At 38.2% G+C, this 17,601-nt stretch overlaps 1 protein-coding gene across 7 annotated transcripts in view; it reads right to left on the reverse strand.

Moving 5' to 3' along the window:
- The window catches only part of FRMPD4 (FERM and PDZ domain containing 4), a 300,487-nt gene that overhangs the window by 16,592 nt on the left and 266,294 nt on the right, over positions 1-17,601 (reverse strand). For all 7 annotated transcript variants that reach the window (XM_051794907.1, XM_051794908.1, XM_051794912.1 and 4 more), the window contains 4 exons: positions 14,141-14,186; positions 5,229-5,333; positions 4,254-4,361; positions 1,113-1,244 (listed from right to left, as the gene is read on the reverse strand). In XM_051794907.1, the coding sequence (XP_051650867.1) occupies positions 1,113-1,244; positions 4,254-4,361; positions 5,229-5,333; positions 14,141-14,186 (391 nt within the window). The remainder of the gene's footprint in view (positions 1-1,112; positions 1,245-4,253; positions 4,362-5,228; positions 5,334-14,140; positions 14,187-17,601) is intronic.

Here is a 17,601-nt window from a genome sequence, read left to right on the forward strand (position 1 = left end):
GCCTACAGCTTTACTTTATAAAACTATACTTTTAAAAATACCCAATGAATTCTCTGTCTTGCCCTAACAATTTTCAAAAGGTGTATTTATCTCACATTGTCTCTGACCTCATTCTTAAGCATCTAGACATACTCTGTATATATAAATAAAAGCTCGGGATGGGAATTTTGAAAGCTCACTGAGTTGGTTTATTCTGATCCTTCTGATTTCAATGAGAATTTTACCAATTACTTCAAAGGAGTGAGCTAGGCCAGGACAGCCAGTATTGAGTACTTTTGGATATTGTGCAATCATTGGGTAGCTTATATCCACAAGAAAAGAATGGTAACATGGCAAAAGCAAGTGCTTAAAGATTAGAAAATGCTAGAAAGACTGTTAGCTGGCAAACTAAGCTCCATCATACCATTACATGGACTCTAGCTATAGGATCAAGGAGATTCTGTAATTTCAATATTTTGCCCCATTTCATCTAAGAATCCATTTCTATTTTTTTTCTTTTTCAAATTTATTTGAAATTAAAAATATGCTAATGTTTTCCTAGAACTCAGAAATACAAGGGAAAATTTCAGTCTTAACAATTTGGCAAAATGATAAGCAGCTAAAATCAGTGTACTCCACTGGTAACTATGAAGCAACTTCACCTTTAGTCACACCTCCCTGATCTAAAGAAGAAAGTCACACCACTGTTTTCTGGGTCACAATTCATCATCACTGAAGAGACAGAAGGTATTACTGTGTAAACGAGACAAACCCGACTTCCTCAGAAAGAGGAACATTATTCTCTGTCACCCAGATACAGATCTGTATAATCAGACTGGAACCAAAATCAAAATAAGGTTTTTAAAGAAATTTGGGCAGACTGTGGTTCTCAGAACTTCTTAATACTTCTGAATGGCCCAATGAAGCAATGAAATATGACATTTGTAACAGAAAAAAAATTTGTTTCCTGTGAGAACCTGATTCTTACAACCACATCTAAATACTGTTGCTGTTTGATAGACAGGATCAAACTATAAATCTTGTTGATAACTCACTTGAGTAATGAAAAAGATGGATACTTTACTGATTAATCCATCTCATTAACATCTGTTTTCACATAGCATTACACAAACCTGAGTTAGAGTCTCCTGTTCATGTAGCAAAAGGAGTTTTGTTCCAGATCCTTCGACCCTCTGCTCCAGCATCAGGGAAAAGTGTTCAATACACTTGATGGAAAGCTTTTCTTGGAGTGTTAAGATGACATCCTAATTAACAAAGGATTCATAAAATGTACTTAAATTCACAAAATGCTTGGGACTGAGTTATTCAGTGCCCCCCACCCTACATGTACCTGCACAGAGTGGAAGCCCAGGCTTCATGCCTGTTCTGTACAAGTGTACAGGACATCACACCTGTTCACCCAGTGAAAAGTCAGCACCTTTACAATCAAACATCCCCAAGATGGTACCAGACACAAACGTGAAAAGTATATATATGAGATTGCTCTGAATGGACAACATTCTCTGTGGCTTAATATGCAGATTATACTGGTGTGGCCTTTAAATCATATCCTTCTCTCTCCCTGGAAATAAAAAACATCAGCAAAGGAGAGATGATCTTGCCACTAGTCTCTTCACTTCATTGGGGCAGGGCCATAAAGCAGTACAAACCAAATTTATATCTTCAACAAAAAAAAAAATAAAAATAATGGCCTTTATTTGTTCTTATGACAAGGTTTTTAAGTCCACTTCTTGAGTTTTAAATGCTCACAGAAAAGTCAATGATGATGATACCTGTGCAGAACAATAGTTGTAAATTGATAGACCATATCAATTTATAGTACAAATCCCCAATTTTAGAGACTTTCGATTAGTTTTCTTTTACAGTGGATTATGCCTAGGGGTAGTTAACTTGAGAATGACTGTTTCTAAAATAACAGCTAAACAAACCTCTTCACAAAACCACTCAATTAATCCCTACTTTACTTTCATATAACACTTTGTAACTGTATGCAGATTATTAATATCATCTGACAAGGTATCTTTTGCTTTAGTGAATGCTGTAGGAAAAAGAAATACATAATAACGCATCACTTAGAAATAGTTTCACATTATGTTGGTGACAAGATTAAAACAGTTCTACCCCTCAAAAAAAATTTTAGATATACATAAGTATCCAGATGGATAGGACTTAACTAAGGAGATCATGACGAATTGTAATCCAAGAGTTTTAACATAATTGAGGAAGATTAATTAATCAATTACAGTGTGCTTATGGAAAATCAAGACCAAGTTGGTGGAAGGACAAAAAAATGTATGTGGGAGGATGGGACAACTTTGTACAATGTAAAGAATATGACAGTATTAGTGAATTGCAAGCAATCACTCTAAATAATGGAACCTAATATTATACTATTCTGACTAATGGGGAATTTATTGCTTACACATTAAATCTATTTTTATTTATACTCCTAAACTATGCTATAAAGACAAGGGGCATAACAGTAACATTAAGAAGCATAATATTAAATGTAAGCTTTTAAGAGGGAGTAATAATGGCACTGTTTTCCACTAGCTGTCTTGAACCTTTTAAAATATGAAGGAAAGGTATATCGAGCTGAATTAGTGCACCAAATTTTTTGCTAGATATCCTCTCATCCAGTAACTTAAGAATCAGCCCAGGTGCTACCTCCCAGCAATAAGGAAAGTGAGAACTGCCCGTTAGGTGCTGCTTGCACCCTCCTTAATAAGCAGTGTACTACTGGCCTGCTAGGCATGGAAAAAAACTGCATTTACCTTGACTGGGGCATGTCTACTTCACCTCAGTTAAGTAAAGAAGCAACAATCCACACCCACCCATACACACACATGCAAGGCCTCAAAATATATAATTGCCTGAATTAGATGCAAAGGATATTATTCCTACAAATAGTCAAAATGACTAAGGTCAGAGCAGGTTTACAACATCAATACAGCTACATAGCTGAGCCCACATGGGTGCCTGTGCAAATGACTTCAGATTTGACATACAGTCTTACAGTAAATGACACATCCATGACAGAACTACTAATGCAATGTGATGGCTAAAGACATCTTCAGGGGCAAAACATCCTGGAACAGGTTAGTTGTTTTTCTGTTCATAACAGAAAATACTGGAAAGTCAGCTTGTGGGCCTTAGAAAGGTATGAGACTTCATTATCTATATGAATCATGCCTCCTATTTCTTCACCTAAACAAATTCTCAGATGGACTGAAGAAATTCAGTATCCCATGGATGTAAGAGTGGAAGCTTGTATCCATTACCTGCACTCATCTTACGCCTAAGGTATATATATGAACTATTAACAAATATTGCATTTTTAAGTGTGACTTCAGTATCTGTTTTACCATCACAGTGGAGTGAATTTCCTCTTGTCTACCTTAGCAAATCACTCTCTTTGCTATTCCAATTGATTGAGCATGTTGCTGTATCATAGTGAGCACAAAGGCAGCCTTTCTTCAAATATGCATAGTTTTAAAATCCCTTAAAACTAGCAAAAGCTGACAATGTAGCTGAGAATTGCATCCTCGGCCTCCACTGATCATTCCCACTCATGCATCTCTCAGGTCTCGGTGTCCCAACCATGCACACTCGATGCAGTGGACTAGATTTGGTAACCATCTGTGTTAAAACTAGTTTACCCAAACAATAAGGCTTAGGAGACCAGCAACATGCCCAACAGCTCTAGTCGTGTTGCTTACTACACTACTCCAAGGCTCTCACAGACACTGATGATGCCTCTGATTTGGGAACCTACATTGAACAGTGTCACAGACACTCCCTAGCAGCCTCAGTTGTGTGCCAGGGTTTCACTTTTTCATTTCTGTATGTGAAATGCGCTATGGAAAGTGCATTACACTGAAGTGAGCAATTCATCACTGACATAAGCCTACGATATCTCATCCTAATTTCACTGGATGATAAACTAGATGATATTCAATTAGCAACCAACATTTTAATCTTCTCAGCTCCTGACTTTTGCTGACAAATCATGCTTGTGTTTGGCAGCGTATCAAACGATAGGACTACGCATTATTAATTGTGCTCCAGGCACATTACAATCATCACTCTTTCTTCATTGAAAATAAATATGTTTTTAGTAGCAGAAAAACAAACCAAATCCTCATTATTTCTGAACTACGACTTTAGCCCCAACTGAGCACACCATTGTTCTTAAAGCATTCCAAGAAAATGATAATTACTGAAGGTCTCATACCAAGGTATATCCAGCCTACCTTTATTGAAGTGCTGCAGTCAAAACGGAAAGATTTGGTTTGTCCATTTTCAAGATACACCTTTAGAACATTTGGCATGAAAAGAAGCGAGTTGTCCTTAACTGTTTCCTGTCAAGCAAATTAGTGAATCAGATTACAAAACGCAACAAGGGAAACCTAAACACTGTTCTATAGAGAAGTACATAAATCAGATGGAAAGGAAACAACTGAAAAGGAAAGTGTTGACCCAAACTGAATGCAGAAGTATCAGTGTTCTCCAAGGGTCTAGGCATGCTCATTACAGCTGCCCTCTATAAGTCTGTGTCTGGAAAAATAAAACCTTTTACATACATTTTATGTCTGGCTTGTAGTATTGTCTTTCCCTATATACTATCTCTCTGACAATGAATGTTATCTCTGAAATTGAAACATTTTCAATAAAACAGAAAAATGGATTAGAGAGTTGCATAAGATATCAGAGTGGAATGATGTTCTGGGAAATTATGAAAATTATCTGGGAGTTCATGTTTAAGGAGGAGTTCAGTGCCTCTCAAAGGGAGGCTGACTTTGCCTAAGGGTTGGAAACAACAAGTTCAAGTAGATAAAACAGGTTTTAAAGAAGTCTGTAAGGTAATGTTTTCCTAACACGGTACTTCTCTTGAGCTTAGGGGTTTTAGTGATACAAAACTGGTCTGAAAAAACAAACAAATAACAAACAACAAGCAAGCACTATCAAGACAGACGTACATGCACTATCACCATAAAATGCATTCACTAGCATTTTAATTTTATTTTAAGAGACAAATTTTTCACAAAATTATGGGCCCAATGGACTCAAAAAAAGGTCTTTGGAAAACTTTAGAAACAAAAAAAACCCTTTCCTTGCAAGTCTATCACTGTTATTTCTACCATATAATTCCCTCCCTTTCCAGTTATGAGCCATACCTTTGGATGAAATGCTCAGTCCTTTCTGAGGTTAAATAGCTAAATACTCACCGACACCTGGCCATTGATAATTACTTCTTCTGAGAAGCGCACTTTGACAGGATTGGACTTCAATCTTGCCTTTTTTGCAGCACTAATAAAAGCTGATTTAGGAGACTGGAAGAAAAGATGATGACAAGATATATCATATAATTTCAAATTAAAACCTTTCTTTCCCTTTTCAGTTTTTGACTGTTTCTCACACACTGGGAACTCCGTGTATACTGCAATACTTTGCATGATGTTCACTGCAGAAGAGAAATACAGTCAAACTATAATGCATCCTCAGATAATACATATGTACATACACATAAGGAATCACCAATGCATACTGTAGTTACTGCAAGTTATCCTACTGTCAGACTGGAGTGATGAGGAGGGCTCTCAGTGTACACACAAATTCCTTGTAGTGCTTCCACAATGACTGCTGTCAGCAAAAGTTGTCTGCAAGAATGTTCACTGACCAGTGACCTACCAGTGACCCTTCATCAAACACTGAATGGAAAATTTTTTATAATCTGTGATCCACTAGATAGATATACACATTATTTTTGCCAAAAAAAAGTGCCTGAGACCTCTCCAAATATAGTGGCATCTCACTGTATTAGTCCATTTCGAAACACAGGTGAAAAGCACCAAGAGGCACCTTGCAGGCCAGCAGGCTTCCCCGGAAGGTATCCCCTAAACACACCTTGTGTAAGGCTTGCCTTCAATAGGTCAGACACTTTGTAGGGTTTCATGGGTTAGAAGTCTAGAAGAATTCCTAATTTTCTTCTTGGACCTGCTTGACTTTTACCTACTATATTATACAACAGATTCTCCTGTGATGAAGTGTTCAGCCCTTGGAAGAAAAGAGTCGCTCCATTTGTGGAGTTTAGATAACAACTCTTTTTAGTAACAAATTAAATATTCATAGTCAATCAGGTCAGCTACAAACACAGCATTGCCTAACTCCATAACCTTGATAATGGGCAATGGAAGAAATTCTGGCTTTGGCTGAAAATCACTAGTCTTCTTCGGGCCAGGCTTTGATCCTTTATTTTCTAGTAAAATATGAATTAAAGTTTTCATAATCTTACTCTAACTCCTTAGAAGTGGCCTGACTAGTTTTGGATAATGAAAAGACTAACTCATGCTAGTTTGCTTGGGAGAAACAAGGGCAGGCTTCACTAGTGATGATCAATGTAGCACGACAGCAGTCCCTGTAAAAACAGGAAGTTTTGTCGCTATCACTCAAATTTTGACTGAACTAACAATCTGCAGGAGAGATAGAGTAGTTCAAGGCCACATGCTCTTGTTGTCTCTGATCTCTGCTGAAACTGTTAAAAAAGTTATTTTCTTGTGATGCAGACGCCTTGTATTTCGTAACTAGCTGGAAGAAGTCTCAAGCTCATTTCTCTATGCCTCTGATTTATTATCACATTGAGAACATGGTAACTATTAACCATAGGCTCAGTATCAACCAGTGAACAAGAAACAAACAATGCCACGTTCTCCTAGGAAATATCAGAAACATGCAATAATTCCTGGAGATGTGAAACAACCACCAAAACCGAAGTAAGTTAAAAAAAAAGAAAAAAAAAAGAAAAAGGTCAGTATCTCAGGATGGAGGACCCTGTTGACTTCTTCAGCAAGAGGGGACAACAAGGATATGGCTGAAGCAGCTTACCTACTGTACTCTAGAGCTGATTCCTAGAATGACATAGTATACAACAGTACCATGACTAATATAACAACTCTACAGATGTCTTCTCTAATTTCCCTCCTCTCCATGTAGTCCCCCTCTGCAGTGTGGAAGGGGGATGGTCATGGCACCCAAGTCATGGACTGCAACTTGTTGTTTCCCACTGCCACAGGGCAGCATTGCTATAGGACCAGGTTACCAGCTTTCCCTTGCAAGGACACAGGGGAAAGAGTTGCTTTCACTTAATTTTCTTGCTGGGAGAAGCTTTGTACAGTTGTTTGCTCTTATTGCAAATGAGTCACCAGTCTGGCCACTCTTAATAGGCAGACCGCCAAATGCTCTCCGAATTCTGGCAAGGTTATTCCCATATAGCAAATCTGGCAAACTGCTATGTGTTGCTCTCTACAACCTCTCTTTTCCTCTCTACAACCTCAAAAGTCACTTGCAGGGGGTATAAATACTTAAATTATGCTATTGCAAAAATGCAATAGGGGAGTCAAAGATAGCTGAAAGATTTGAACATATGTGAGTTCCCAAGAGCTCCTTCAGAACATGGAGTTTAATGTATATATTGCACAGCCACAGGAGCACACCATGGTCTATCATAAAAAATGGGGCTTCCTTCCATTTCCACTTCTCTTGCAGCAATATGGGCAGGACTCTGGCCCTTTGCCAGACACTCTGGGTGAGCTTGGAAGTAGATTGCTTTCCAAAAGGCTTCAAACTATAAACCAGGGGTGTAAGAAAAACTAAAACAGCTGCGCTAGGCATTTGGGGGAACGTTCTCTGCTGGTTAAAGGTTTGAGTAATAGCACAGATTTTGCATTTAATTGCACAATCTCATTGTTTCTACCTCTGCATCAACTTAGCACTTGACGTTTTCTCTTTGAGAAAAGAAGGGTTTCCAAAGAATGCAGCAAATACCTAGGAAAACAGTCGAGTTTGATTGTCGAAACTTGTTTGTCTAACAGAGCCTCAGCAAGATGATATGCTGCTCTATTCTATTTTAATGTCTTTAGGTTTGTAGAAGAATGTTATCAATTAATGATTTTCAGAGTGTCAGGTTCATTTGTTTCTAATGCTCTGTCTTTTAGCCAAATGGAAGCCATTATCCACAGTTAATGACCTTAAGCAGGAGGTGTTTACACTAATGCGGAACATTTATCACTGCAAGTAAAGTATTTGCAATGTCACAGATAAAAACAGCTTAATTTGAGTGACTTTTGCAAAACGAGGGCGCACTTTTTAACAAGGAGTCAAAATAATTCAAAAACCCTCAAACTGCACTCTGTGTGACCTAAGCACTGTTTCCTATTAAAAGCTCAAAGTTATCAGGATTTTAAATAATTTTTACTTGTTTACACAGAATTCAGGAAAAAAAATCAGCTAATCATTTAAACAGTAGAGAAACTGCTAACAAGAAAAATGAAGCATTGCGCAGACATTTGCCTGAAGGAAATGCCAGTGAGGATCAAGACCCTACTTTGAATCCTGCTTACTATGGACTGCAAAAAATGGGCATCCCATCAGCAGGGTCAAAACACAACAGATTGCTATAACAAGAGGAGACGTTCTACAAAATGTGATTTTCTAATTTTCTGGACTCCTCAAAATTAGACACTATTTTTGTCAGCAGCATTATAGCGGGTCATTTTTCGATAGATCTTAGAAAAAAAATTCCTACATTTTGTGAGAAACTTTTCTGATGAAAATAACAACATCTAGTACTTCGTGCCTTTTGCAGGTAGACTATAATTTGGGGGAGATTCTAAGGGAAGTGGTTTTTATTTGCTGGAAAAGCCTCTTTGAGTGCTCTTGCCAGTAGAAGTGCTGCAACAACAAAATCTTTATTCATGCTCAAGAAAAAGAAGGATTTAATATTTAGAAGAGCACAGTGTAGTACTGAGCTACCACAAAGAAGTAAAATTATAACACTATAGGACAGTCACAAGGTGAAAAGAAAACCTGCTCTGTGACAGTAAGAAATACTACATTTAAAACTACAGAAAATGTAGTTTTAAAATAGACACAGAGTGTATATATACAATAAATTTTAAGCTTGTTACTCAAAAATAGTCATTAGTTTAATATAAAATATGTTTGCCAGGAAATAAGGATAAAAAATGCATGACTGCAAAAATGTGTTGACTTTTTGGTCCACTTCTAACAGTAATTATATAAGCCAAAATTTAGGAAGCAAATAAAATGTGAATAAGAGGAAGAATTAAATTTATTAAATGAAAAAGGACATAATGCCCAAAGGCAAACTAAATATGGTAATTCATAGCTCTGAATGAGGCTGAAACAACTACATTGGCTCACAAGAGCATTGTAGAAGAGCAGGTAGGGACATGGAAGATATGAAACAGAGAAGTTTTACCAAACAGTAATTTTTTATAACCACATGGCACTGACAGATAATCATCAGGAGTATTTCTTTGTTAAACTCTTGGCACAAATTTAATTGCTGAATTAGTGATCAGATCTGGGTTCTCTCTTAAAATCCAACGATCTATCATAGACAATTGTATTTTACTATTTGCATTACTTATATTTTACCATTTTTAGATAGTAATCATAGTCTGATCATTAGTCCCACAGACTCTCAGTAAGATTGTTGCCACAATCATAATGATCCATAAATGTTATTTATTGTAGTTTTTCTGCAAAGGTTCTGTCTCAGACATATAAGCATGTTATAACAAGAAGCATGTCTTTCAAAACAGAAAAAGATCCTATCTTTTTCCCATTGCAGAATTTAAAGCACAGCAAAATTGCCATAGATCTCAGCTGGGTCTGGACTTCATCCAAGGAGCTTAAGAGATTAATCATGAAAGCAAGCTATCAAATGATCTCTGCACATAAAATCTGAAGAGATATCAAATAGGCAAGTTATTTGATTTGAGTAATGCTTAAAACTTAATAAGACAACAGTCAGAATGATAGTTCGTTCACAGAATAAAATGGTCAGAAATTATAATCAAATGCTACACTTCCAGAAATCTAAACTTTGAGCTGCTTCAACTGCTCAGTGACTTTCTTATAAACAATGGTGATAAGAACGCAGCAGAGATTTGTATATTGATGGAAAGAAAAAGATGGCCTAATGCTTTGGTTTGGTCATAATTAAAATGAAATTTTAATGAGTTTCAGCATTAAACAAAACAATGCATGTAAGCAAAAATGATCTGCGAAAGTTTTCAAAGAGTACTGAGTGAACTACAGAGTACTATAAATCTAGATCATGTCTACTTTCACCTGCAATCTCAAAGGATGTCTAGCTGAATGCAAAACCAAAACACACTCTAAATAGTGCGAATAAAAACATTTAAGAAACAGCACACTTGTAATTCATCTGAGCAGATATTTTTCATGCAATGGTAGAAGGAAAATCACCATCAAGAAGAGAGATTGATGAAATGTTTGTAAAGACGTATTCCTGTCAAGAATGGGGAAAAAATTCAGTCTTTACTTAAAAGTTCTTACTTTTCCTTTGTCTGGTTTCTACTCCATCATTCCTGTTTTACTGGCAAAATAGTAAAAGGAAACATGGAGGAGGCAATATTAAAGAGATGGGGAAAATACATTGTAATTTTTGAAGACATAAATATTGTTTCCAAACTGTAAGACAAACTGTATTTGTCAGAGGATCCCCTGTGCAGAAGACCAGGACAGGTACACAGTTGGAGTGCAGCAACACCCAGGACTTCAGAGCTGAAAGGGATGCGATCCAATAGGCTCAGGCACTACTGACAGCAACATTGTGGCAGCATGAGGACCAGCGTGGACCAGATGTTCGAGATGGTGTATATCTCGAATACCCAGGAGACTTTGCATCCCAAGCTTTGCACAAACTTGCATTGCTTCAAGGGCCCAAATCTGGCTGCACACACTGGCAGCATCCCAACTGCTCCACATCCCTATGCACACCTTTGTTTTCACTGCAGAAAAACTAGGAGTGAAAAGTGGTAAGGGAAGGATGCTATGAATCAATAAAATACTGGTTTAGACAGGTAGGGAGATAAAACAATACTGCACAAATAGATGAGATGTGCAGGGTGCAACAATCCTGCAGTTGAGGCTCTCCCAACTAGCTCATTCCACTGAAGCATCCAGACTCTGGGGAAAAAATGGGTCAATCAAAGTTAGCATCAATATGCATACATCAATCTCATCTTCTAATTGCTCCGTGCACATTCTTGGGGAGACAATCTTCATGCCTACATGAGATAAAATGTCCATCCTCCCCAAACACAAGAGTTCTTTGTCTGTTAAGGTAGAGCTGGGTGACTCTGACAGACATACCAGAGTGGAACAACACAAATATATGTATAAAATGGGTACATCAGTCCAAATGGCTGACTGAACAGTAAAGTGTTTCAGTGCCATCCTTAGCTCAGTGACATCTAGAGGAGAGTCAGTTATTTTTTAATTTTTGGTGCTACATAATGAGAGGAGCAGATTCTGCCTTGTCAGGCCTCACACAGAGCTTGGACCCAAAGAGCTGGGAATCATAGAATCATAGAATTATAGAATCATACAATGGAAGAGACCATAAAGATCATCTAATTCCAATCACCCTGCCATGGACAGGGACACCTTTAACTAGACCAGGTTGCTCAGACCTCCATCTAACCTGGCCCTGAACACCTCCAGGGATGGGGCATCCATAACTTCTCTGCACAACCTGTGCCAGTACCTCATCATCCTCAAAGTGAAGAACTTCTCCTAATATCTAATCTAAACCTACTCTCTTTTGGTTTGAAGCCATTCCCCCTTGGTCTGTCATTACACGCCCTTGTAAAATGTCTCTTTCTCCATCTTTCTTGGTACTGGAAGGCTGCCATTAAGTTGCTCCAAAGCCTTCTCTTCTCTAGGCTGAACAATCCCAATTCTGTCAGTCTTTCCTTATAGGAGAGGTGCTCCATACCGCTAATCATCTTGGTGTCCCTCCTCTGGACTCACTCCAACAGGTCCATGTCCTTTTGGTGCTGGGGTGCTGGGGACCCCAGAACTGGATACAGTACTCCAGGTGGTGTCTCACCAGAGAGAAGCACGGCAGAATCACCTCCCTCACTCTGCTTGCCACACTGCTTTTGATGAAGCCAGGATATATTTGGCTTTCTGGGCTACAAGTACATGCTGCCAGCTCACATCCAGCCTCTCATCCACCAGCACCCCCAAGTCCTTCTCTGTGGGGCTGCTCTTGATGGGTTCACTCCCAGCCTGTATTGATACCAGGAATTGCCCTGACTTAGGTGTAGCATCTTGCACTTGGTCTCGTTAGACCTCAGGAGATTCCCATGGGTCCACTTCTCAAGCTTGTCCAGGTCCCTCTGGATGGCATACCATCCTTCAGGAGTGTCAACCGCACCACTCAGCTTGATGTCATCGGCAAATCTGCTGAGGATGCACTTTGTCTATGTCACTAATGAAGATATTATATAACACTGGTCCCAATACGGACCACTTGCCACCAATGTCCACTGAGACTCTGAGCCATTGACCACTACCCTCTGGATGCTACCATCCAACCAATTCCTTATCCACCTAACAGTCTACAAATCAAATATCTCACCAATTTTTGGAGAAGGATATTGTGTGGGACTGTGTAAAAGGCTTTACAGAAATCTAGATAGATAACATGTGTAGCCCTTCTCTTGTTCACTGATGCAATCACTCCATCACAGAAAGCCACTAGGTTGGTTAGGCAGGACTTGCCCTTGGAGAAGATACCAGTCATGACTTTCCTTCTTCTCCAGGTTAAAGGCTGGAGCAGGACTGTACCTGTGCTGTAAGGTCTTCCATTGAACATAGAGTGCACAGTTTATTTGGGTTTTAGCTTCCCTTACATTCAGTACATATAGCCTTGCTCTCAGACCAGCAGTGTAGTGATAACAGGCCACAGCACCTCACAGACATGTAACACCACACTTTACTGTCCACTTTTAAGGACTACACATAGCTGCCCTAAAGCATATGCCCTTTCTTCACCTGACATTTAAAGAAAAGAATGAAGTCTGTCAATGGTTGAAACTTGCATAAAAAAGAAAAGCGGGTGAGGATCTCTTTTCCCCCATATAATATATATGTTCGCTGTGATCAAAACCACTGACTGTAAACCAGCAAGCTTTAAAGGCAGTTAATAAGACCACGTCTGCATTTTCATTTAAGGTGGCTGATGCTGACCAGATCCCAGCTCACCTTCCTGACAGTAGCCTTACAGCAGAGTGGTAGCCCCTGCCTGGTTTTGCTGCGGAATGCATGCTTTTCCCCCATTAATTAGTTGCAGTGCAGACTGGTTTCTAGAAAGGGTGCAGGACCAGCAGAACTACATGGTCACCTCAAAACTAACCAGAAAGGGCAATGACTAGTACAAAGGCACACAGCACTGGCCAAGTTGCCTTAGCAAGATGTACATTTTGGCAGCTCCATCAGATAAACTCGTTTTCACATCTTTGTGCCAAATCCACCTCCTATTCTTGGGTGAAAAGGCTGCAATTATTCCTTGCTAATAAAAACTACTGTTTATCAGGCTAGCCAACAGGTAGCTGAATGGACCTGCTGAATCTGAATCTCCTGATGCATGACTGAAGCCCCTCAGCAGCCCACAACATATGCATGGCTGTGCATGGATGTACGGCAAGAGACGTATATGCTTCCTCCCCTGGCTTGGCTTCTCTCCTTTTCTCATGGGAGATGGGTTTGAGCTGACAGGCCACGAATCCACTCCCACAAACCACAGAGGCACGTCACATAAACCAGCTCCAAAGGGGGCTGCAGTTTGTCCCAGTCCCTTCAAGCCAATCTCACACAATCGCCTGTCTGTCTCTTCTCTCCCCTCACCTCCACAAGTTCTGCACTGGAGATGCAGACAGAGCCCTCCCTCACACAGGGTACAGGTGGTTTGTTACCGCAGCATAACTCTGTGGGACCAAGGTAGAACCAAGAAAAACCTAGAAGCTGCAACAAATCAGAAACTGAAGCCAAACTCGGCATCCTGCTCTATTGATCTCCTGGTATGACTTTAAAGACACTACTGTTATTTAACTTATAATACAGCCTTTGAGTGCAGGACACGGTAACACTGTCTTAAACATCACCTTTAAGAGATACAGCCCTTATTGCACTTATTTCTTTTTATTGCACAGATAAGGTAGAGACATGGACAGAATATAGGCAGAAAAAGAAGGTGATATGTTGCTAGGAAACTAATTCAGAAAACACTGACAATACTTACAGGGTAAGGTTGAACAACAGTAAGGAGGATTGATTCTTTGCAGCTTCTATAAAAAGAAAAAAAGTAAAATCAAGTAAAGATTCATACTTTTATTCACTACAGATAACCAGTTTTTCTTTTTAATGGAAAAAACTGCAGTAATATGGCAAAATATTTATTACAATGACATATCAGAGAATTACAGAGATTAATAATAGACCAAAATAACAATGGATATTAAGAAATAAGTTTCTTCCAATCTAGAAAATCGAAGTGACTTTATAGTCTATGCTACAAACTTTTTGCTTCATCAGAGACCTTCATGCTGCAATAACTGTTGTCTCTAGCAAGAATGAAATAACCTTTGATATAATCATATTAGTTCAGTATCTACAGACTACTAATTTCTTTCACCTAATTTACAAATCCAAGTCACTTTTTATACCATCTAGCTCTTGTACGCCTAAAGTCAAATCTATTTGAAGACAGCAGTGTTTTTTTGAAAACAAAAATGTGGACAAAATTTAGTACCCATTTCTTCTCTAGCTCACCTTTTTAAATGGGTGGAAAAGGACTAATGTTTGCTGAATACCCCCATTAGAATTTTTACATTTTTACAAGATTGCTAAGAAAAGGTTTTCCTTTCAATTTAAAAAGCTCCTCCTTAGGATGAAATTAGTAAATGGAAAACATATGAGCAGCTCTAAAAAAGCCCAGCTGATTTATAGGATAAAGAGAAGAAATTATTAGGAATCTTGATATGATCAAGAGATCTAGACAAATGGCACATGTATATTTTGACTACTGGTGGGTACTTGGGGATGGTGGATAAGTGGGGAAAAGTAAAGGTAAAGTGGAAGAAGATGGAAGAAAAGCCAATACGAGTCAGTATCTTTTGAATTACCTTGTTGGTCAGATGGCTCCTGAGGGCAATATCAGCTAAGAAAAAGTCAGTTGCCATTTTGTTGAGATGGAATTGAATTTCTGTTGGTTCTACTACTTTCAAACACAAATTGGTTATGTGATTTATTGCCTGGTTAACTGACATGAAACTGATTTGGCATGTCTGACCTGTTCAGCAGAACTAACTAAAAAAATCACGCTGTATTGGTATTATACAGTGTCACCTTATATGCATATTCACATCTCTGATATGCAAATTTAAAAGCCAAAAAGCAAAGAAAATAGAGGGGAGACAGAAGGCCCAGTCAGAACCTGTCTGGAAGGCCAGGCTATACTTGATGAAGCCAACATATCACCGAATACCAACAGGGATAGCAAATTCAACTTTTGTCAAAGCCATCAGTCGTGCAAGGGACAAGGTCTCACCAAATATCCCCTGCCTAAAGAAAAAATTTGTTAAGCTTCAATTTTTACTTGTCTTATTAGATATTTGTAGCATTACACTAAAAGATTATAGACAGACTTTTCAAAAGGTGAGACTGATGGTTTTGGCTGCCTGTCTGGCTCTGGAACAACTGAAATAAAAGTAATTTAGAAAGTTAAAAAAAATTAATGAGGAGCTATATGTGGTGAAAATTATATCTTCTGCCACAAAAGAGCATAATTTTGTCCCCTTGAGATATAATTACAACTACTTTCAGGAATTTCCCACAATTATTTTTCATTTCAATAAAACATGTTCCAAAGTTAAATTCTAGACATTATTTATTCAATCATGAAACAGGCTTCATATACAGTGTTCATAATTCTGAAAATTTGTAGTTCAATTTTAAGGTCCGCAAGCTAAAGTTTTGGAAATATTCACAATTATCCTTTATAATTCTGCATTGTTTTTCTCTAAGAGTTTATAGCTTAAAAAAAAAGTAACGCTCTTTCTGTTTTGGGTAACAACAGTCTACTGTCTACTTTATTGTTATTCTACCTACCACATTTTTTGGGAATCTAAAAATGCATGATAGGAAATGTAATTTATTTCAAGAATCTCACCACCGCACCTATGCTATCCACATCTATCCAACTGTGACTACTACATTAACCTAGGCATACAAGTAGACAAAAGGCCCACAGTTAGTTATGGGATGAACTGCAGCCCTGGGATAACTACACCATGCCCAATTGACCTTTTCAATTACTTTCAACCCACTAATTTATGCTTCTCATGCAGCATAAGATTACCACCACCTCTGCCTCCTGTAGTCCAGCTACCTTAGGAAGTTGCCTTAAAAAATGAAAAGCAGCTTCTCCTGAAAATGTTTTACAGTTCTTCATTATTCTTAGATTAAACCTGTCCAGCTGCCCAGTGTAGGCAAGATTCATTCTAGATTAACAAATTCTTTTTTTTTTAATGAAAGGTCAAAAGAATATATTTCATGGACAAGACTTTCTTACAGGATAATCACTTGCATTGGAAGGATGCTAGACCCTGGACCATTCATTCAACATTTGAGGCTATAAGGCCCTTTGGAGTATCAGGACACATGAATGTTACACATACATAAAGTTGGTGTCAAGCACTACATACAGACCCCTCATCAATAGAGTAAACATTTTCTATAAAAGTCATGCTACAGGCAAAACACAGCACAGTTACAGAAGAAATAAATATTTAATTAGCAGTTTTTTGATCTGCAGTACTGGGTCACGACTTCCCTACTCGTTTTAAAACTTTCTCAACTAATGATGACAAAACTCCAAAGGACAGCACATCTTTTCTACTTCCAGTATGGTTAGCAAATCCTATAAATCTATATTATAAATCTTGCACAGCACTGGAGATAGTCAATTGTACCATGTACTGTAAATGTCACAATAATGAAAAAGCAATGGAATCACTGACCATGTGACCTGTGAGTTTTGTAGCTTAAATGTACGTGGACATAGGCATGTCTATGTGACAGCAGAACATACAGACAGTACAGATTACATAAACTAGGTATGTTACCATACTTGAATGTGAGGTACTTCTTTTAAACAACTTCTGAAACCTAGTGGCAAAGGCTAAAAAAAACCCCAATTGCAGTCTTAATTTCCTTCTGAAATGTCTTTTCTCCTCTAAAATGTGATTGAATCTTTTTTTTTTAAAATATATTATAGTTATTTTATTACCTTTCATACTCACTTAACAACTGCCTAATTATTTCTATCTTAAATCCATTCATTTTTTTAGAGTCACTCAAGACAAAAAATCTGCAACTCCAAGCTTGGACAACAAGCTGAGGACTTTTTGGGTGCTCTGTCATCTGACCAGCTAACAGTAAAATATCATCACATTTTTTTCATTTCCTGACATTACAATCAGATGGTGAGAAGGCGGCTAAAATCTCAAAATTCTGATGAGAATTTGTGATTCATCTCTCTGTCCTTCTCCGTGTCCCACGTGGTGATTATATTTGTCTGTTCTCTCTACTCCTTACATCTACCTAGGCTGTAACAAGGAGAGAATATAGATGGTTTGAGAATCAAATTATGTCGTATTATAAAGGTTAAAGTTGTATTACTAAGTATCATGCATCTGGAGC

Source organism: Manacus candei, unplaced genomic scaffold (genome assembly GCF_025592945.1).
Source record: "Manacus candei isolate 608988 ecotype Guabito, Panama unplaced genomic scaffold, ASM2559294v1 h1tg000041l, whole genome shotgun sequence".
In the NCBI taxonomy this organism is placed as follows: domain Eukaryota; kingdom Metazoa; phylum Chordata; class Aves; order Passeriformes; family Pipridae; genus Manacus; species Manacus candei.